The sequence below is a fragment of the Tympanuchus pallidicinctus genome, unplaced genomic scaffold (genome assembly GCF_026119805.1).
Source record: "Tympanuchus pallidicinctus isolate F22 unplaced genomic scaffold, pur_lepc_1.0 scaffold1, whole genome shotgun sequence".
NCBI lineage: Eukaryota > Metazoa > Chordata > Aves > Galliformes > Phasianidae > Tympanuchus > Tympanuchus pallidicinctus.
This window is the reverse complement of record NW_026294618.1, coordinates 34,954,900-34,976,951: the sequence shown is the minus strand read 5'-3', so window position 1 is coordinate 34,976,951 and position 22,052 is coordinate 34,954,900. Positions and strand designations below refer to the sequence as shown.

The window sequence follows — 22,052 nt, the reverse complement described above, 5'->3', positions numbered from 1 at the left end:
TTGGTAAGCTGTTAAGCTGTTCACAGAAAAAAACTTCCAAGCAGGGGGATGAGTTGAGAATAAGGAAAGGCATTTATTGAAATCTGCATATTGGTAGATCTGTCACTACAGGGGATGTAAAGGATGGATTCCTCCTCTCTTTCCCCTCTGGAAAAAGCTGTTCCTCCATTATCTCAAGTGGATTAGAGCAGCCCGAAGGCCTCTTGATAAGAGGCAGTCAGTGGACAGAAAGAGACAGCACGTACTGGTGGAGCCCAGCTACCAGAGGTGACTTTCTCTGGTCGGGCTGCACAGAATGATGGCCAGAGGGTCAGCGTTTAAAGCAATTCGAGAAAGCAAAAGCAGCGCCGGGAGCCCTGGCAAAGAGCTTTCAAACCCTATAGAATGCCTAACTGCAATAAAAAAATGATCATTTTTGTCTGCGGCTGCCTGACGCCCCACAGCCACCGCGGCCCCGCGCACCCAGCGGCCCTCCCTTTCCAGAAGCCGCGCCGTCACCACGGACGGCTCCAGGACCCCGCGCTGCGGCAGCCCTCAGACCGCCGCCTCCGGCTTCGCGGCGCCGAGCCCGGGCTCAGCTCGGGGCCGGTATCGGCAGCGGCGGGGCCCGGCCTGCGCGTCAGGTGACGCGGGTCGCGGCGCCGCGCTCTCCGCCCAGCGGCGAGCGGGGGAAGGGAGCGGCGGCGGCGGCGGCGCGGGGCCGTGTGGCGGCGGCGCGGCACCTGGGCTCCCCCCGAGGCCGCCGGCAGGCAGAGGGGCTCTCGCAGCCTCTCGCAGCCCCGGCGGGGAGCGCGGCCGGCATGAGCCAGGTGCCGAGGAAGTTGCCCCAGGAGGAGGGGGACGAGGAGGAGGAAGAGGAGGAGGAGATCGTGGGCTTGGCGGGCTACGCCGACGGGGCCGAGTCCTTCTCGGACGGGGACGCGGAGAGCGGCGGCGATGAGGCGTGTGAGTGCTACCAGCCGCGGCCGGTGCGGGCGTGGGGCGGGGGAGCAGGCCTCCGTGGGGCCGGGAGGAGCCGCGCCGGGAGCCGCGCGGGCGGCGGGGTCAGCGGGAGCGGGGGGGGCTGCCGGGGGCTGAGCGAAGGCTGCCGGGCGGCGACCGGCTGCGCGGGGGGGGAGAAACGCAGACAAAGCGCTGCGGGGAGGGGGATGGTCCCCTCGCGTTTCCCCGTCTGGGCGAGATGCGAGCCGGCCGTACCGGGGAGGGGTGCTGCCGGCTATAAAAGGCAGCGGCGGCCCCGCGCTGGCAGGCAGCTGCCGGTGTCAGTCGTCGGGTTTGCAGGCTCGGCCCGGGGCCCGCGGGTGCTGGTCGGCGGGGATGGGTGCGGGGGATGCGGGCGTCCCGAGGGGAGCAGCGCCGCTCCGCAGGGAGAGGCGCGCCGGCTCAGAGCCTGTTGCTCTCGTTCGGAGCGTGGGTTTGGGAACGCTGCTTCGCTCGGGAGCTCGGAGGGCTCTGGGGACGTCCATGTGAAATGAGAATTGCTTTCTAATAATTGCAGAACAAAGGGCTGCGTGCTGTAAGGCTACGTGCTGGTTAGCCTTTCCTCAGAAAGCCCAGTGCTGCGAGCTGCCGTGGGGGCTGACTGACTCCCACAGTTTGGGAGCAGTCGAAGCTCCAAGCTCGGGCGTGGGGCTGTGAGGACGCTGGGATGCCAGAGATGTAACTGAAACTAATTGATGTCTTGCGTGAAGCTGCTGAGGAATCGCCTTCATTTTGATGCAGAGAGAATGTATTTCAGTGCATTTATTTAGTACTAAACCGACAGCACCTTCTGCAGAGAAGTAATCCATTTTCTGCTCTCGGAGGAATTTATTTGGAAATTTTTCAATGGGAGCTTTATTAAATTGCTAAAAAATGGCAATTGCTTCTTCACAGTAACATGAGAATATTGTACCTAATGAAAACAAACCTTGACATCCTGAATAGCAGGCAAGTGAAGAGACCTCTCCACTCCAGGGCTAACAAAGGCTTATTGTACCAGCCATACCCCCTGCTCTTCTGCTTGGTTCTGAAGTCTCTGGAGAGAAAAGAGGGGGTTGATCTGGACTTTGTGAGTCTGAAACTGGCCTTGGGGCAAGGGGCTTTCCTTTTCCCAGTTTCTATCCTATTTCTTCCTGCTTTTGTACAGTAAGCAGTCTGAAATACAGTATCCCAGCCTCCACGTGTGGCTGTTGAAAGTGAAGGGAGAAGCCAGGCTTCAAAGTAAAAGCATAATTTGTGCACGTAGGCACACAGGATATTTCAAAACGCTGTGTTGGTCATCTCTCACCCTCTGCTGTTTTCTTGACTCCAACCTGAGCTGAAATGACTGCTGTTTGTTCTCCACTTCATCTTTTGACTTTAGGCATGGGCTCATACTCAAATACCTTGAAGCACTTGGTTTACATAACACCTATTCATTGTTTGGATACTTGCATTTAAAAAGTATTTACAAGCAGAGAAACTTCCTGCAGAGTGTCCGAAGAAGTAGCTTGAAGTCGGATCCTTGCAGAGTGCTGCACCTGTGGTAGAGTAGAGCCAAGCCTTCTGGTTCTGAGTCTTTGCCCACAAGAATTTCCTTCCACCAGGCATTTCTGCAATGTTCATAAACCCACAGTAGCTGAATGGCTCACTTGATTGCACATAAGCTTTTTCTGTTAACTTTTCAGGCTCAGGCCACTTTCAGCATTGAAGATGTGCAGTGTGTATATTTATAAGGCTATTGTCTTAAAAACTGCAAACACCACAGTCCCAGTAATGCTGAAAATGCCATGAGTTGAATGGCCTTATGGGTACTTATATGAAAAGTAAGGGACTGGTAGTTCTCCTCTATAGAAGAGGTAAAAGCTTAAGAAAAGAATGACGTAATTGCATTAGTAGGCCAAAAAAATAATCGTTCTTAGCTCTATTAGTTAAAATGGTCTTGGAAGAGATTGTTAACATAGTAGAATGAACAGATGAGCTTCTGTGCTTTGTACATTTGAGAACTGCGGTCTTCTTGCTGATGGGATCTAAACATGCACCCTCCGACATTGCATCCCCTTCACACGTGGCTGTGGAGCACTGATAGACCCAGGCTTCTGAAAAATAATTGTAGCTGATGTGGAATTTAGGATGGGTTTCAAAAACTGTTAATTATCGATGAATATTTTAAACATTCTGGCTGTACGTTATTCATTCTGTTTGTGTCCTGGTGAAACAGACCAGCTATGTGCAGTTCCCAACTCTTCACAGCTGGGCTCTTCTTTGTGTTGCAACGCACACGAGTAACACTCCATAAACGCGCACTACCTGCTGTTAAAGAAATTTTGTCAGGAATTGAGTCCTTCTGTGTTGTGAAAGGGCTTTGGGGTTTGTTAAAATTAATTTGTGGATGCTTCAAAGGCTTTAGCTTCTAACCAGAGTGTTCTTTGTGGCTGCTTAGTGGAGTTGAAATGTGAAGGAGAACTGTTGGTATGTGCTAGAAACTGGCATTTTATGACTATGCGAAAGTGAATGAAGTAGGAAACGTGTCTCATCTGATGACATGGAAAATTATCTTTCCCATTATGGAACAGAGAATAGTTTAATGTTTCTCATGCATAGTATATTCTTGCTTAGTAACCCAATCTGGGAAGTTGCGAGGATACATCTACTGACATTGCTATGGCAAATTAAAGGAGTTGTCATGTACTCTGGAAAGGAATGTGGGCAGGCAGTGTATCATCCAATTCCTTTACATATAAGGTAATCTTCTAACTCCCTCTCCAAGGAAAGTGCTACAGCAGCTCTGCTATCTAGTCAGGTTTGGATGATATTAATTCACATTTCCCTGTCTTTGAACTGGCAGAATTCCAAGAGCTAAGTAGCACTCCTACTAGTAGAAGAGACAGCATTCACTCTACTTGCTAATAACTGTTTGCACTTCCAACTCTGTTCTTTAATATGGTTTTAATGTGATTCCTTTCTAGTAAGTATTACAGTTCATAAAAACGTGTCTACATGGGAAAACATAATATAGCAACAATTTAAAACTCCAAGTTATTCTAAATATTTGTTTTAGGTACCTGTGCATTTTTTTGGCCTGTTTCTTAAAGAAGTAGCTACCCTGTCTTCTTGTCTCATTACTTGTCAGAACTTTGGGAACTACTGACCACCTACACTAGAATTTGAAGGAAAGAAGTCTCAAATGATTGAGTTTGTGCAGGCTTGATGAAAGGTAGTGCTGAGAGGAGAGGCTCCAGTGAAAGTGTTCTCAGAGACAGGCAAGCAAATGGATGCATGCTGCGGCAGCACTTGGCTGCCTGGTGCACGCCTGTGTGCTGTTGAGGCGTGTGGTCAGCTCCAGATCAGCCACAGCATGTCACATCAGTTTTTTGGAGGGTATGTCATAAGACATACAGGGAAGTTGGTGTTACTGTGGTGGAGAGAGGAAAGGGAAACAGTACACAGCAAACCAGACTTGGTAGGTTCTGTTACGAACCAAGCAAAGTGGAGTTTTTTTTATAATTCTTTGGAACATGCAATAAAGCATCAACCCAAAGTCTGGTTTTTGTATGCATTTTGAAAATGATGTATTCAAACTAGTTCTTGTAAAGCTTTGACTAAGTTATTTTCCGTTCAGGTAGTCAAGATGTAGATTGCAGGATGTATGGATGTATGAACATTAATAAATCATTATATTTTTAGCAGCTGTAGAGAATTTGTGCATTAAGGAGAGCGGAGTGAAAGAAGCTGTTAAATCTTACTCCTTTGGTTTGCTTTGTTGACAAGACTGCGCCCCGCAGAACGTAATGAATGCTGTCACATTGTCTTAGAGCAGAGGCTTATTATTCCTCTCTGTCTTGGTTTGAAGTATCTTAGGCACATATTTCATGCAGTCACAGAATGATATTATTGCTCACGTTGACAGGAAGGGTAGAGCAGTGTGTCGACTGCCGTTAATTACTTCCTAAATATTGCTGCCTGAGGATCAGCTGCTGTTGTCCATTGTTGCATTAGGAGGATGAGCACCTTACGGTCCCCAGCAGCTTGCTGCTATTTTGCTTGAAGGATTTCATCTGCGTGCTGCTCCAGGTTGGCAGTGTCCTGTAGGTGAGGCAGGACAAAGCACAGTACGTGGAAATAACTGCCAAGGCCTGTCAAAATGCACAGGATCTCAAAGATCAATGGTCTGTCAGTCACTGTGGTACCAGGGACTCACAGTGAGAGCCATAAGTACTGGTGAGCCAGCAGGTGGTGCAATTCCAAATTCACCTTAGCAGAAAATGAGTAAGAAATGCAATTTCCCTCTGCCCTGAATTAGGTTGGACAGTCTGTTATGCAGTAGGTAGGAGAAGGGATGTCTGACATCTTGTGTGCTTGGCTTGTTGTATGGTCTACATTTTAAACCTGACTGCTGTGTGCCGAGAGCCTTATTCTATAGATAGAACATTGGCATTTTGTGTTGCTTATGTTTGGTCCTGCAAACAGGATATCACAGTATTATTTTAAAACTTTTTTCCACTATATTTAGCACTAGGTTCAGCTCAGCATCATGAGACATTTCAAAGTTACAGACCTACTACATTTTAGTAAGAGTTTAGACTGACGTAGCTATCTTAATTAGACATTCCTGAAACTGAAATGGGTGTGATTTCCAGTGTGAAAGGCAATATAGTCATATCCATATGAATTTATCAATATAGTTTATTCCTCTAAGTCCCTTTATGCTGATATAACTGCATCATCCCTGAAACATGTTAACTTTTAGTTACATGAGTTTCAAATTACAGTAGGTAACACAACTGAATAATGGTGTTTTCAGGTCTTTGTTCTGCAGATAGGCAAGGGTTATCCTGTAATCTTATTTATTGGATAACAACTTTGTATAGACTGTAACACAAATCATTTAACAGCAGGTGAAATCATAATGGCCTTAGAAATGGACTTCTCTTGAGCTCAGTTCTGTGCTTTAAGTCCCAACAGGAGAAGATGTGTGCCTGCTGAGTTGTCCTCTTCCTATGGCTCTTGGGATGTGTGATTCCTTTGCTTAGAGGAAGGAAGGAAGCTTTTGTGTAGCTTTACAATGTCACACAAATGTAACTAACACAAGCTCACTTCTTGCTTCCAGAAGCATGATCTAGCTGTTGGTTGACAGAGGTATTTGTTACTGGATACTCTTTTTTTAAAGTTGAGTTGGAATGTTTTATTGTGTTACAATAAAATTACATATGTTAGGATGGCTGTGGGATAAAATAATTTTCATGTACAAACTAAGCATGCTGTCTGCAGCTTCTGCTATGGATGAAAAGTAGTTTTTCTTAGTCCACTCAGGGGCAAAGAATCCAGGCTGAAATGTCTGCAGTTCCCTCAGTTTAAAAATCAGTAATGTTTGCATAAATCCAACTCAGAATGTCATGAAAATAAATGTTAGATTCATGTCATCTGTCAGTTACTCATTAATTATGTTGCTATAGTATGTTACTCTTCTTCTTGTATGATTTTATTCAGTTTTGGATTTCAATGATCCCTTCAGTACTGAAGTTAAGCCACGAATCCTGCTCATGGGTTTGAGAAGAAGTGGGAAGTCTTCCATTCAGAAAGTTGTCTTTCACAAAATGTCACCAAATGAGACCCTCTTCTTGGAAAGCACAAACAAAATCTGCAGAGAGGATGTATCCAACAGCTCCTTTGTCAACTTTCAGATATGGGATTTTCCTGGGCAGATTGACTTCTTTGACCCCACATTTGACTATGAGATGATTTTCAGAGGCACTGGAGCACTAATATTTGTTATTGACTCTCAGGTAAAAAAAACAAAAACAAAAACAAAAGTGTGTATGGGGTTGCATTTAAGCTACCTTTATCTTTTTTTTTTAGCAACATACAAGTGGAAAACATAGATTCTTCAAAGCAAATAAATAACTTATGGTTACAAAAGCACATTTACAGGAAGTCATTAAAACTTGAAGAGCTGGTTGGCTATTTTTAATCTCCTTTTGCAAGATGTTTAAAACAGTTAACTGCTTTAACATCGCAAGGTTCTTGTTCAGTCTCCCAAGTGCTGACAGCTTAAGGTCAGTGCACATGCTGGGTACAAGCTCAGTTTTCTATTATAAGAAATAAAGAACCTAAGATATTGTTAATCTGTAGCATTATCTAAAAGTAATCACTGTAATATTTTAGATATTTTGCACATCTTTCCTGCAGTTTTTATTTTTCCTTCATTAGGATGATTATATGGAAGCATTAGCTCGGCTGCATCTTACTGTGACCAGAGCATATAAAGTGAATCCAGACATCAACTTTGAAATCTTTATCCATAAAGTGGATGGCTTATCTGACGATCACAAGATTGAAACACAAAGAGATATTCACCAGAGGGCAAATGATGACCTTGCAGATGCTGGATTGGAGAAAATTCATCTCAGGTGAGAAAAGCTGCTGTACAAAAAATCTTAAGTTGGAGAGAAGCTGTTTATTTAACAAGTTAATATTTTCTGTTCTCTTGAAGTAGCAAGCAAAAAGATTTTGACATATGAAGGAAAAAGTCACAGATAATTTGTTTGGCTCAGGTCAAATGCAGTATCTTATTTCTGAGCGCTGTCTTGAAAAGCAAGGTAAGGAGCAGAAATGCTTAAAAACGGATGACAAATATGTCAGAGTCCTGACAGTTTTTGCTGCAGTTTCTGTCTTGAAATTAGAAGAATGCATATGCCATCCACATCACTTTTGTCTTCGAAACTGCTCCTTGTCTCACTGTCATCTCCCAGTCACTAGTTCTCATTGTTGCAGCCTCCTCAGAGCAACTTGGGAAGGCAAAGAGAGAGCACCTGTCTTGTATCTGGTGATAAAGCAAATGATTGTAGCAAACAGTTAAAAACAGTGAACTTTGATAGACTAGAAACTAGGGAGACATCAAGTTTCCATATTATTTTTAGTGCTTATAGCCAAGTACAAATGGATGTATAGAAAGAGACTGTTTTATGAACCTGTAAACACTTAAGAGCTCTTAAAAACCTGACTGCATTGTGCATTGTAAAATGGGTCCAGCTTTCAAAAAATTAAGTCACACTACCTATGTTCAGTAATGTTCCTCTTCTGCAATTTGAAAAATGTTTTCTAAGATTACATTATGAAGGGGAATTACATCATGAAGTCCTACATCAGGTGCTCATTTGCATTGTTTAGGTGTTTTGTTGTTGTCTGTTTTTTATATGGAGGTATGCATTGCTGTAGCAAGTATAATTGTGAGAATTTAGTTCCGTATGAAGGCCTGTGCTTCAGTCATAACATGTGACTTTTGATCACAAGGGGTAATTGCATAATTGTAGGCACTTGCTGTTTGACAATATTTTGTTTCACTCATGTTATGAAAGGTGCATCATGTTCACAGTATGTAACTAAAAGAAAAATCTGGTGATTTTTTTTTCCAGCTTTTATCTGACAAGCATATATGATCATTCTATATTTGAAGCATTTAGCAAAGTGGTACAGAAACTGATTCCACAGCTCCCAACACTGGAAAATCTGCTTAACATCTTTATTTCAGTAAGTACTTGCTACATGTTTTGTCTATAGATGAAGCTATGACCATCACGCACGCTGAAATATCCTATTCGCTGCCTTCTGAGAGATTGTGAGCAACGTGAACATTCAGAGGAATTATCAAAATATAGCTGAAATGCACTCACATGAAGCTAGGCCTCCCTTCCTTGTCTGACAGTATTGCTGATCTGCTGAGGTACAGCACTTTATGAGTGAAAATGGCACATAAAGTGCATTAGCAGTCATAGAATCATAGGATCACAAGGTTGGAAAGGACCTACAGGAACATCCAGTCCAACCATCCTCCCACTACCACTGCTACCACAAGCATTAAACTGTATCTCATAGCTCCTCATCCAGACATCTCTTGAACACTGCCAGGGACTGCAGCTCCACCACCTCCCTGGGCAGCCATTCCAGTGCCTGACCACTCTCTGAGAGAAAAAGTCATTGCTTTCCTGCTTTTAAGTTCATTTGAGTGTTACAAAAGTCTGTGCTGTATGCAGTTTTTAAAGTAGTACTTGAAATTTGTGTTGATAAATTCTTAAAGGAGCATCATCTGGTCTGACCTTTTATGTAAGAGAACTGTCTATAGTACTACCTAGAATTTATTCTATTTTGCATTGAGATTTATCTCTCTTACGAAAATGTAGTCTTAACATTTTGGAGGTAGAGTCCACCACAGCTTTCACAGCTTCCACAGTTACTTCCAAGGCCAGTTAGGGAACTTTGTATATCTAACATCCTGCTGTTGCTGTGGAGGTAATTGCTAGTTTTACTGCTCCTGGATGTATGGTCTGTTCCCTTCCTTTATGCTTTACACCTGCCTGTTCCCTTATGGAGTCACTCTGACACATAGTCATACAGGAGAAGACTGTCCGGTTCTTTTGCCTGTTTCATTTAGTCAAAAGCAGCTCATGAAGGAAACCAACATACTCTTTTTGTGGCCCAAGGTTAGAAACGGGGACATGTGACAATGAGGAATGGGAAACACATTAAGTAGTTGTGAGAAAGGAGAGTTTCCCCCCCTTTTCTTGATGCATTAGTTCAGATCCTAGTGGCTCCTGGAACTGTACCCATTCTTGTACCTCGCATTAGCATTAGTCAAACTTTAGTTTCCAAACAAGGCATTTTGGCTTGCCTTTTTGTGATTCTGAAGTCATGAAATTATTTAATATCATTCAACAGCCTGTAGGATAAAATAAGACTTCACAGTTTCTCAGTGTGGGGTGTGAAAATTGGGAGAGAGGGTGGTTGGCTGTTTTGCTGAAAGGGAGAGCTAGGATTAAAGAAGTGTCTTTCCCAAATTTATTTTCTTACTATTAGGCAACCAATTCATAAGGAATGGTTTATGACAAAGATCTCATTCCAAGAAAATGGCTGTACTGAATGCCAGTTGTCATCCAGCCCTTCATTCTACTTAGGGTAGAAAAGTAATGATTATAGTTCTGAAGCAATTAGGTATTATTTTGAATATGCTATATAGTATTAATGAGAAAGCTGGCTGAATGATAATCTTCGTAATTCCAGAACTGCCCTGGTTACTCATATCACGAGTCTGATCTCTGTCTAGGGTCTTCTCACTGTTTGGAGTTGCTGAAAAGTTTGTACCAAACCACTACATGACTCGAGCATGAGCTGTTTCCTTACTGACAACAGTTGTTTGTGCATGTGGGGCACCCAGACTGAAGGCCCCATAATATCTAGAGTATCAGATATGACTGGTCGGGCAGAACAACTCATTCAAATGAATGGGAAATTTAGAGAAGTGTTCCTGAGAGATAAGCTATTTCCTCTGCCCCTAGGGCCAAGAGTCTCAACCTGTTTCTTAGCTCCAAGTAAAACATAACAGTCAGTGACATAGAACAAGATGTAGCTGCTTTACTGTGTGCTCAGAAAGCTTGCTTTCTGCTTAGAAGAGCATCTTTCATCTGTAGACAGTAGGCTCAGAATGACTCTTACTTGCAACCATAGAAAGACTAAACATCATTCTCTGGTGTAGAATTAGTGGGCGCCTCTTTAGCAACTCAGTGACAACAAATCAGGTTAGGAATCTTGACACAGATTTTGTTCATGCCTTACTTCAGGAAGCCAGTGTGTTGGTTATCAGAATGTGGGTGTGTTGGTGTTCTAGTTTGGGTTTGAAGCAATATTCATGAGGATGTGCTTTCATTTATGCCATAAAGACTTCCAACACAAAAGCTGGTAATTACAAAAATAGATCTGTGATCACCCTTGAGTTCACCTCAGGTTTTTAACCAACTTTTATAGTCCCACAGTGTGTTAGCTCATACAGCTTGTGCATTTGATCATTATAATACTGCTTCTATGTTCTTTGGTCCAACTGCCTGTAAAACAAAATAACTAAAGAATGGTTTGGTGTTTAAAATTAATGTGAATTTTGGCTAACATCAGCTTCCTATAGAGAGATGTCTGTTTTTCTTATCCCTATGGCCTTACCAGGTAGTCAAGATGTGTGATGTGGGAATGTGTAAAAACTTCTTTTTAGGGCCAGTTTCTGACTTAGTCTCCATACTATCAATAAGGTGAAAGATAAGCCCATTTATCTAATTTAACAGTTGATTTCTCACTGTCATTTTTGCTATCTGTGTGTTAATGATGCCTCTATTGTATAGTAAGTTTTACCCAAAGCTCCCTGTCTTCTCATGGCTTCAATAAAATAAAACAATAATTATTGTTTTTACTGTTATGTTGATAAATATCCTCACAAACATTCTGGCAAATCTTTTGATTTTGTAATTTAAGGCATACTAAAAACTCCAGCAAATAAAATCAGAGAGCTCTTGCTGGTACAATTTAGTGGTTATCACTGGCAGCCCAGCCTACCCTTTTGTAGAGGTTTCTGTCACCATACAAAGTTAAACAGAAGGAGTCTTGCCAGTTTTCTAGCAGATCCTACCATAGTGTATCAGTTTCAAGTTAATGCAACAATGATTTAAGATGCCAAGTTTTACCCTACTACCATGTGTAATAGCTGGCATGGCAGACATTTCAAGATGAAAACCTTTTAAACTGCCACTGTAAGTGTTGACAGGCTGCAGTTGCTAGAGTTCTGAGATGGGTACATTGCTTCTCATTGTTAAATGATACAATATTGTCACTGACATCTTAATATTTTAAGGTAGTTATATATGCAACTGATTTTCTTCTTACGTAATATAAAATTTTATAATTGACTCTTCAAGAATGACACTGCAGGGCTCAAGTTCCAATCTCTTTTGTTTAAAAGTAGTTTTCTTTTTAAGGAATATATTCAGATGGTATTTACAGGTAAACTGTGATTAATCTTACTCGACTACATCTGTAGAAGTATATGAAGTGCTGTCAGAATTTATGTATTGTTTGAATATTGTAATTGCACAGCTATTAAATGTGGACAGAATAACCAAAAAAAATACACATACAGTTTTGTTCTTAATTCTCAAAAAACGTAGATTCATGGAGCTAAATGAGCTGAGCAGGACCTTTAGAGGTCAGCTCCTGCTGAAAGTCAAGCTACTGTGTGCAGGTTTGCATAGGGCTGGGTCCAGTTCAGCTCTGTGTATCTCTAAAGATACCAACTCCACAACGTGCTCCCAGTGCTTGACCATTCTTATGCTAAAAAAGGTCTTTGTTGTTGTTTGGATTTTTTTGTGTGTGTGTTTTCCTTTTTGTTTTTTTTAAGATAGAATTTCAGTTTGTCTTTTGCCTCTTGCCCTTCAACACTTGTTCTGAGAAGAGTTTGGGCCTGTCTTCTGCACATCCTTCCAGAGGGGGTTTATAGACAGCAGTGTGCCTTCTTTTCCTCGGACTGCATAATCCCAGTTCTCTGAGAGTCTCTTTGTCATCATGTGCTTCAGCTCATGTACATAGGGTATCCAGAGAGTATACTTTCTCTTGAATATTTTTTTCTATTAATGACCTAAAGAAATGAGCCACTCATGAACTCTTTTTCCATGATTAAATGCAAGAAATTCACCTCTGTTACCACTATGAATGAATATTTCCAACTTATTTGGATGTCCAGCAGTAGAAGAATTAATACCTAATTAATTCTTTCTGCTTATTATGGGGAATTTGGAAAGTGTGAGGGTCACTTTAGTCACTAATTATGTGTTATTCCCTTGCAAAAGAAAGAAGAAAACTTCTATAATTACAAAAGCTGAAACTATTATAAGTTGGTATGGGTTTTCAGAGTGTTTTTGACAGTTATGAAACAGTTATAGCAACAGTCTCAAATCCTACTAAAAGGAGACCCATATATGGAAAAAATACAGTTTAAAGGGAGAAGATTCCTTCTGTTCTGTGTGTCTGGATTCCGAAGCATATTTGTCAGCTTGATCTTCAGCTATACTGGGAAGTTGTCTTTTGTGTTCATGCTGGGACAGCTGCCCAGGTGCAAAGTCTTGATATGACCACACAAAGCTACTGTTTTCAGTTTTCAGTACACGTGGTGTTTTTTTATTCCCACTCTAGAAGACAGAGGCTTATGGCAGTTTGCCTTATCTACACAAAGAGTATAAGCCGAAACTGAGCTAGCGTTCCTGCCTACCATCTGAGAGTTGCAGATATAATACGTGTTCAGTACTGAGAGAGTCTTGATTAGCTTGGCAGGATGACAGGAGCATAGATGCTGTCACATTAGCAAGCCTTAAACATGTCTTTAACGACAAATTCTATATGAAAACTGAAAAGGCACCATCAAAATACTGATCTTTTTCCTGTGATTCTGAATAAAAAATGTTCTGAGGAACTATGCAGTAGAACAGCTACTGATTTCTCAGTTTCCTTGAGGAATTAGTTCCTGATTCCTACTGTCTTTGTCAATTGTTTTTCTTTGTTTTCACCATCCTATATGTCCAGTTAGAATAACTTTAAATTACAGTTTCTTTTTATGTCCATTTCTACAATCAGAAAAAGCACCCCAGAAGCTTGATCTTGGAATTTTTTTTTTATCTTGTATTTTACACTGAAAACAAGTGTAATTTATTCTAGAGAGGAAATTTGGGAACCTAACTTCTATTAAAGACAGAAGCATATAGAAGGTCTGTAGTCATCACAGCTTGCTACAAATATGTCATTGCTCAAAATGAGCTTGGCTGCAAATTAACTCCTACTTAACCTTACATTTTGTGCAGTAGGCAAGTAGGGAAACAGAAAATCTTGGTACTAATCAAACATAGGGCTTATATTTCATTTTTCTTTCTTTCTTCAATAGAATTCTGGGATTGAGAAAGCATTTTTATTTGATGTAGTAAGTAAGATCTATATTGCAACGGACAGCACTCCAGTGGATATGCAAACTTACGAGCTCTGCTGTGATATGATAGATGTTGTGATTGACATTTCTTGTATATATGGGTAAGTATTTTTTTTCTTTTCATGAAGCTATGTACATAGAATCTGAATGACCTCAAAATAAGAATTATGTAGATGTAAAAATAATGAGAATGAGTAAGGGAGAAAGAGGAAATTAAGGGCCTGTTAGGTGCAGATCACCTGCTAGCAAAAGTGTTCCTTGCCTGGCTTCTCTTGCGAGCACCTTCCTCTTTCTGTGTGAGTAATTTATTTTTTGTGGGAAGGAGTAGGAAGTAGCCATCCTAAAGAAAAAGGAAATATTAACCATCTTTTTGTTCCCTAGGGCCAAATTCAACAGAAGGATGTCTCTCATTTAAAATAAATAATTAAATGTGAGGCTGAATGTAGTTGTGTTTAATAGCTAATCGCCTCTGCGGGCCTTAAAGAGCTGCTTCCCTCTTCCATCAGTTTTTTGCTTGTCCTCTTTTCCCTGCACAAAATTTGTATTTTTCAGCTTCCTATCCTTTAGTGATTGGAGAACTCTCACAGAATGGCTTAGGTTGGAGCAGACCTTAAAGATCATCGAGTTCCAACCCACCTGCCATGGGCAGAGTTGGCAGTCACTGGATCAGGCTGCCCAGGATCCCATCCAACCCGGCCTTGAATGCTTCCAGAGATGGGACATCCACAACCCCTCTGGGCAACCTATTCCACCACTTTAGCACCCTCTGAGTAAAAAAATTCTTCCTAGCGCCAAACCCTCTTGCCTTCAACCTTTCTTAATAAGAAAGGTTCTCTGGCCCTCTGGTCGTCTTCATGGCCCTCCTCTGGACCCACTGCAGCAGCTCCACATCATTCCTGTTCTGGGGGCTGCAGGCTTGGACTCAGTATAGATGGGGCCTCATGGGGGCAGAGTAGAGAGGGATAATTCCCCTCCCTCACCCTGCTGGCTACGCCTCATTTCATGCAGCCCAGGATACTATTGGCCTTCCGGGCTGCAGTAGCACTCTGCTGGCTCATGTCCAGCCCCATCAAAACCCCCAAGTCCTTCTGCACAGGGCTGCTCTCAATGAGTTTTTCTCCCAGTCTGTATTCCTATCTGGGATTTTCTTGACCCAAGTGCAGCGCTTGTACTTGGCTTTGTTAAACCTCATTAGATTCTTATGTGCTCACTTACTGAGTATGTCCAGGTCCCTCTGGACAGTGTCCCTCCCTTCTGTTGTGTTAGCTGCACTACTCAGCTTGATGCCATCAACTTTCCTTGCAAGTTATGTTGGTGTTTCAAATGGCTTGACCCAGTGCAATGCTAGCTATTCCTGGAAAGGCAGGGGTGCATTAAGTATTAGTGCATTAAGGTATATAGAATTGGAGGCTAAGCCACAGTATCTGCTTCTGAAAATGTGGTAGTCTTCAGTAGTCTGAAATTCTTACCTGTTTTTATAGATTTTTTTATAGATCTTCGAGAAGGTATGGGGGAAAATTCTGGTGCAGGTGTACAATAACCATTAGAACAGCAAAAGAACAACAGATTGTTGAATACTTCTGTAAAATTTATTCAGTTGTGTGTTTTGCTGTATCTTTTAGATTTTAGATTTGATCTCTGAACTGTACAAGAACTTGTTTTACAGAGTTTTACAATGAAGGATTCTGATTCTGTAGCCTTTTTTGTATGTGTGGAGAGAAAGATACAGTTCTGTGGTTCAAAATTATTATCTGTATAATACAACAGGGAGGCATTCTAGTCAGTTTCATTCTGCCACTGTCTCTTGTGCAATCATTTAGCATTTGTCATAGAAACCTGCCTGTCTATGTTTTTATCTGCAAACTAAAAGCATGATATTGGAATTAATTTATTGTCCTCTGTTCCTGGAACATCTGTGAAACCTGTTGCCTTAAAATATTATCAATGCTTATTATTCTGGGAGATTAGTGATAACTACCCATTTAAGAAGATCTCACAAGCACATACTTGGAAATACTTTTAACTCATCTGATGCCTTATCTTGTTTGCTTGTTTGAATATTGCCTTTCAGGCTTAAAGATGATGGCACTGGAACTCCGTATGACAAAGAATCAATGGCAATCATAAAACTGAACAATACAACTGTCCTTTATTTAAAAGAAGTAACAAAATTCCTTGCTCTTGTTTGCTTTGTGAGAGAAGAAAGCTTTGAGAGAAAAGGTATTTACCTCTTTCTAATATTACATTATTTTACCTTGTACAAACAAACTAATGAATAACTCTGATTGCCATTAGCTGATCCATTCTCTCGCTCTATCACAAATATTACAAATACAGCCTGATAGAGCTTACATAATATGGTTAAAGGCGTGAAGTATTGTGCTGACATTAAGATGAAATCAAAAATACATTTGACTGCTTTCTGATAAGAAAGCATACAGTTTACATTCATTGCAATGAAGCTTCCATCTGCAACAGTAGAATGTGTCAATTTATCTTGGCTAGCATTGCTTTGTACCTATTGGCACTAGCATATGAGTTTGGAACAGCTTGAGTGCCATAACCAAGGGATAAGTATTGAAACTAGCTGATAGAAATATGTTCTCGCTTTTCTTGTCTTTGAAAGTAGGCTTTTAAAAAACTGCATATTTGGGATTAGGCAGCATTTACATTTTGTAGTTGAAGTACCTAACATTTCTTATCCTGCCCTGATCCTAGTCAAGGTCAACACTGAAAGCTTAGTTAATTACCACATTGCTTAGTTGGTGTGGTGTTCACTGAATTACTGGGCTTCAAATGTCCCAAGACTGGAAAGGAACAGTGGAAAAATGAGCCATCATTTTGGCTTGTGATCCTTTTCTTGTGATACTAATTCACCAGTCAGTGTCTTTGTGTTTGTGAATGCAGTACTCAAGCCATCTCTGCTGAACTGTTTGGCAGGCTGTTTAGCTTTTATTTTATAGAACTTTACCTGGTCAAATTTCTCTCATGTATCTGTACCACTGTTACTGTCTTTGAAAGTTAGCTGCTGCCCATGTTGGTTTTGCTGTAAGCATTAAAAAGTTTTACTGTAACACTAACAGGACTGTTTCAGAAAAGACACCATCTTGAGCAAATACTTGTTAGGCTTTGTGTCAAACTGTTGTGTCTGCATAATTTGGGACAGTTCGTATTGAAGTCAATATTCATGAGCAGTATGGTTTGGTATTTTAATGCAGTTTTATTTTAGTATCTCGAAACTTCAACTGAGTTCTCTGTCTGAACTCAAGGAAGAAGGAAAGCAATTTCTGGAAAAAAAGAAAGTTTAACATGTTGGGTATGAACTATTTCAAATTTGCATTGTCTCCTGTTAAGGAAATTGAGATGGAAACCACAACATTGGGAAAGTTTATGGCAATTAACCCTGTCCAAAATTTTAAAACTGTATGGCAGTATTAAACAATTTATAGCACCCAATAAGTCTTCTGATTGACTACCAGTATGGCTTTACAGCTTTTCTGTGGGATCACAGTCAGCCCACTCACATGGTAATTTTAACTGCCTAGTATATATGTATGTAATCTAACAACATGACTGTTGTGCTAGTTTTCAGTTAGGGTGTAAAATGAAGTATAAGTGGTTTTTGGTACTGCTATTTGGTAATATAGCTGCAGAGTATCTGTTTCCAAATTTATATATTATAAAAAAAAATACGAATTTTTTTTTACTGCTAGATGATATTTTTTTTATCATGGTTCTTTTGTGAGGTAAAGTTGCAAAATGACACTGTAATTTGGGAAAGAGTTTAATTTATATTGTAGTATCCTGAGTGTTTCTCCTAAGCTCTTTCTTAAGTTAAAGCTTTCCTATCTGGCAAAGTACTTCTCTTTGTGTTCTCTTAAGACCAATATGTGCAGTTAATACAGGATGTAACAAGAAACTGTGATGCTCACTGAATTACTAGTATTTATTAAATTTACTTCTGCTTAGGACAGAAAAAAATTGCCTGGAGAATTCAGTGATTATGACCTCGAGCAAGAATGTGGTATTTTAGTAAATGTAGAATATAATCAAATTTGTGATTACTTCATTTGTGTAAATGTTTTTATTAATATGGAAAACATTTCTGTCTCTGTAGGATTAATAGACTACAATTTCCATTGTTTTCGAAAAGCCATACAAGAAGTATTTGAAGTAAGAATGAAAGTAGTAAGATCTCGAAAACATCAAAGTCATGTGCAAAAAAATAAGAGACCCACTCCTAATGGGACACCAAGAATGCCACTGTAACTGAGGTTTTCTGGCACTGTGGCGAGCTAAGATTTCATGAAGTTGATGTGACTTCTGCATCTCATTGCACTGAGTGAAGAGGAAAACCAATGGGACTGATGTATTACATGAATTTTCCCTGAACGTTCAGAAAGCACTGTTTAAATATTTTTATCCAATCAGTTTTTTTAATATAGTGAGCACTTTGAGCAAAATGTTGTATATATAAGCATTGAGGTGAACACTTGTAAGAAGTTTCTTAATATATACTGTAAACCTTTTTCATGCCATATTAAGAAAAAACAGCTGTGACAGAAATATGGGTACATAATTTGCACTTTTTCATGTTTTCCTTGTGGAGTTGGACTTTGATAAACTTAGTTTTTATGGTGATTTTGATGCATGGCGTCAGGTAAAATGTATGCTGTATTTTATTTACCTGCTACAATCAAATTGGCTAGTAAACAATTAAGAAAACTTGGTACGATGCCTTTTAAAATTTGTTACAGCTAATACCTAACATTCATATCGATCTAATTTCATATATTTTTCAATTTGTAACCTGAAAAGTAATTTTGAAGTATTACAGCAATAAGTACCTTACCAGCAATCATAACTGGTAGGTAAACATTCATAACTGGTAGGTAAATATTAGCTTTTATAAAACAGGCTTTTGGCCATATTTCATCTGGAGTTCTTCATAACACTGGTAATGCCCTCTGGGTCTACTTTTATCATTTACCTCAGCGTATACCACTAAAATACCTTTCTATAAAGACAATTGTTTTGTAAAATGGCTCTATGTTGCACTGGTATTTTTACAAGGTTTTGGAGGAGGGTGGTTTGTCCAAAAGATTGAATTTATGCTGCTAAATTTGTTTTGATGGCCTGCACAGTTGTGGTTGTTGCGGTTAAGAATCTGTGCATTTCTACCCTGCCATTCAGATGTACTGATGGAAGTCCTAAAGATGCAAGCACTAACTTCTGATTCCTTCTACTTGTGGGTACATCTGCAATTGAAATGAGTACTGGAGAAATCAAACCTGTTACAGTAATCAGACTATCTTGCTACTTTTAATATATAGAAATGAGCAGATTTGTCAAAGGATCCACCAGGACATCCGAGTACTATCAGACTTTCTGAAGTCTGATAAGTAAAACTTTCTGAATTCTGTGTTTACTGGTTTTGTTTAGTTAATGATACAAAAGTGTCATTCCTAGCTGGAAGAACAACTCCTTTTTTCTTGCTCCCCAATCCCACTGCAAACCAGTTGTGTGCACATTCTGAAGGTGTTGTCAGCAGCTGCTGGGAGTGGGAAGAGCTTGATTTGGAACGCAGTTTGCAGTATACCAGAACTGGGCAAGGGGAGCTGCACTTTACTCAGTCATAAACTTGTCTATCCCTACCTGAGATAGCTCTGGGATAGATGGGAGGGGAGATGGAATTTGAAAGTTTTCTTTTGGTTAAGGCAAGGAATAGTACTGAGCGTCTATTACTGAGTTAAGAGCTCCCAGTGTTTTCTGGCTTTTGTTTCACAGGTTAAACTCCTTATTTTTCAACAAGTCTAAATTCAGTGGTGGTTTGAATGTAAATGCAAAGTTTCTGTATGCTGTACACATCTTGAGGCTCTAATATTGCACTGAATACATAAGCTGGGAGAGCCACTTGGCACTGAATGCAAAGGTTCTCCTCAAAAGCATCTGCCAAAAGAGAAATTAGTAGTTTCCAAGTCCCTTACTGCTGCTTAACACGCATGACTTATTTATCTTTCTGGAACAAATTGGCCATTTCGGCATGAATGTACTGAATACATGGGGAGTTCTTAGAAATAGGTGTAGGCTACTGGATGGATCTAGGCTCCAAGTCTCACTAGATCAGGAATGTAATTCTAGGAAGGTGAAAAATGTTGAGAATAAGTGTTGATCCTGGCAGCAGTGTGAAGGATAACCACAGTAGCTGTAACGAAAGCAGAGCGCTTCAGAAAGTGAAAGAGTTCAGTTTTGGTTCAGTTACCACCTGTTGTGTTAAGTGAGGGTGGCTTTTCAGACCAAGCCTTCAGTTAAGGCAAAGCTCTCTTCAGAGTTCACCACAGAAACGGTGGGTAAGAGCTGCCCTTCCATAGCCTTCCAAACTGGACTTTTATTGAAGAGCAGCCATAATTTTTGACCATTTAGTTGAGATCCACCATTGTGACTCAGCCTCAGTCTTTTTTCGCTTCATTCTTGTCAGGTATATGTGATTTTGTGAGATGAACAACACATGCCAGCATGTATTCATTGCTGGACAAGGCATTAAGAAAAGCATCTGATCACACTGGCTGTGGTATGAGTACTAACTACTAAAGAATGTTGTTCCTTTATATTTGGCTTAAGATCTGTGCAGTCATGCGTACCCTTTTTCTTAGAGAGACTATCGAGTTAATTAAGCTATTCATTTACCATGAAGTTCCCTCCTGAATTTGACATCAACTGTAATGCATAATGTAGTGAAGGTGACTTTGGCTAATAAAAATAATCAAATTGGATATTATCAGAGAGAGCATAATTTTCATCAGTTTTATTACGCTTCAAATATATTTAACATTCAAGGTTAAAATGCATTCATTAGACTCTTTAAATTTGATGTTTCTCAGTTTAGGCAATGACTTGCATGTAGCATTTTTGGGTAATTGCTTTCTATTCAGTATCCCAGGTTTTCACATACTAGCTGAAGTGATTAAGCACTGAGGCATGCATGGGCTTGTCTTATTTGAAGAACAACTTTTTTCCAATCTCTTGCATTTTCTTTTTAAATTTCGTTCAGACTCTAGTTTTTATCTGAAAGGGAGGAAATACCCCATATGCTACAAGAACTAATTCTGACAAAGCAGTGTAGAGAGATATAGAAAATACAACACCAAAGAACACTTAGAATTGATGCAATAAGTCCTGAGTAGTACGATACCTCCAAAATAGGTAGTCTGTTTGCCATTTTTATGTATCATCACAGTTGTCTGAACATGGGAGGGGCTGTTGCAGATCTAGCAATCTTGAAAACAGTTTTAGAATAAACCCAAACCAATTCAGTATCCCACTGAACTTTTGAAGTTAGGAGCTGAATGTCTTTAAAATATTAATTCCGAAAACTTACAGTTGAGGTCTGCACAGAAGAGTCAAAATGCATCCCTGAACACACACTGGAAACTGGTTATTTAAAATTACACAACCACAGAATGGCTTGGGTTGGAAGAGACCTCAAAGATCATCTGGTTCCACTCCCCTACCGTAGGTAGAGTTGCCAACTGCTAGATTAAGCACTAAATCATGTTTCCCCTGAGCCCCATTCAACCTGGACTCGAACACCTCCAGGAATGGGGCATCCACATTCTCTGGGCAACCTGTGCCAGCACCTCACCTCTCTGTGGAAAAACTTTCCCCCGCCATCTAATCAAAATCTCCTCTCCTTTAGTTTAAGACCATTCCCCCTTGTCCTACCACCCATGTAAAAAGTTGATTCCACCTGTATTTATGATCGCCCCTTAAATACTGGAAGGCCACAATGAAGTCTCCCTGGAGCCCCGTCCAGACTGAATAAGCTGAGCTCCCTCAGCCTGACTGTGTAGAAGAGGTGTTCCAGTCCTCTGATTATCATCATGGCCCTTAAAATTATGCGATATTGGAGTGTCTTCTTAAAAGTATATGGCTACAAGTGTACTGTGCGTTAGCATGGAGATGAAAGCAACAGAATACTTGGGTCAAGCACAATTCAAATGCATCATTTGAGACCTCGTTTTCTGTGATGGAACATTTTTTTCTCATTAAAAATACTTTGTTTTCTTGCATGTAAAACTGCAGTACTGTGATGAAGTCTTAATTCATGTTATCAAAGCACTGCAGTGATTTCTTTCAAGGAATTTTTTGAATAGTATAATATTTCCAAAATCACTGACCTATAAACCTTCTCCAATTTTACACATCATCAGTTGAAGCTGAAGAATTAAAGCAAATAAGCCTAGAGGTAATCACATAGCAGTGTTTGCTTAAATGACATATATTGCTCCTTGCAGTAATCATTGAG

At 40.5% G+C, this 22,052-nt stretch overlaps 1 protein-coding gene across 1 annotated transcript; it reads left to right on the top strand.

The window, feature by feature from the left end:
- The first annotated feature begins 280 nt into the window (after positions 1-280).
- Positions 281-21,662, top strand: RRAGD (Ras related GTP binding D). Its single transcript, XM_052690462.1, is given in 8 exon segments — positions 281-400; positions 402-945; positions 6,451-6,746; positions 7,171-7,370; positions 8,376-8,490; positions 13,706-13,848; positions 15,819-15,967; positions 17,865-21,662. Coding segments are annotated over 8 exon segments (1,704 nt in total). The 5' UTR covers positions 281-295; the 3' UTR covers positions 18,017-21,662.
- The last annotated feature ends 390 nt before the right edge of the window (positions 21,663-22,052 follow it).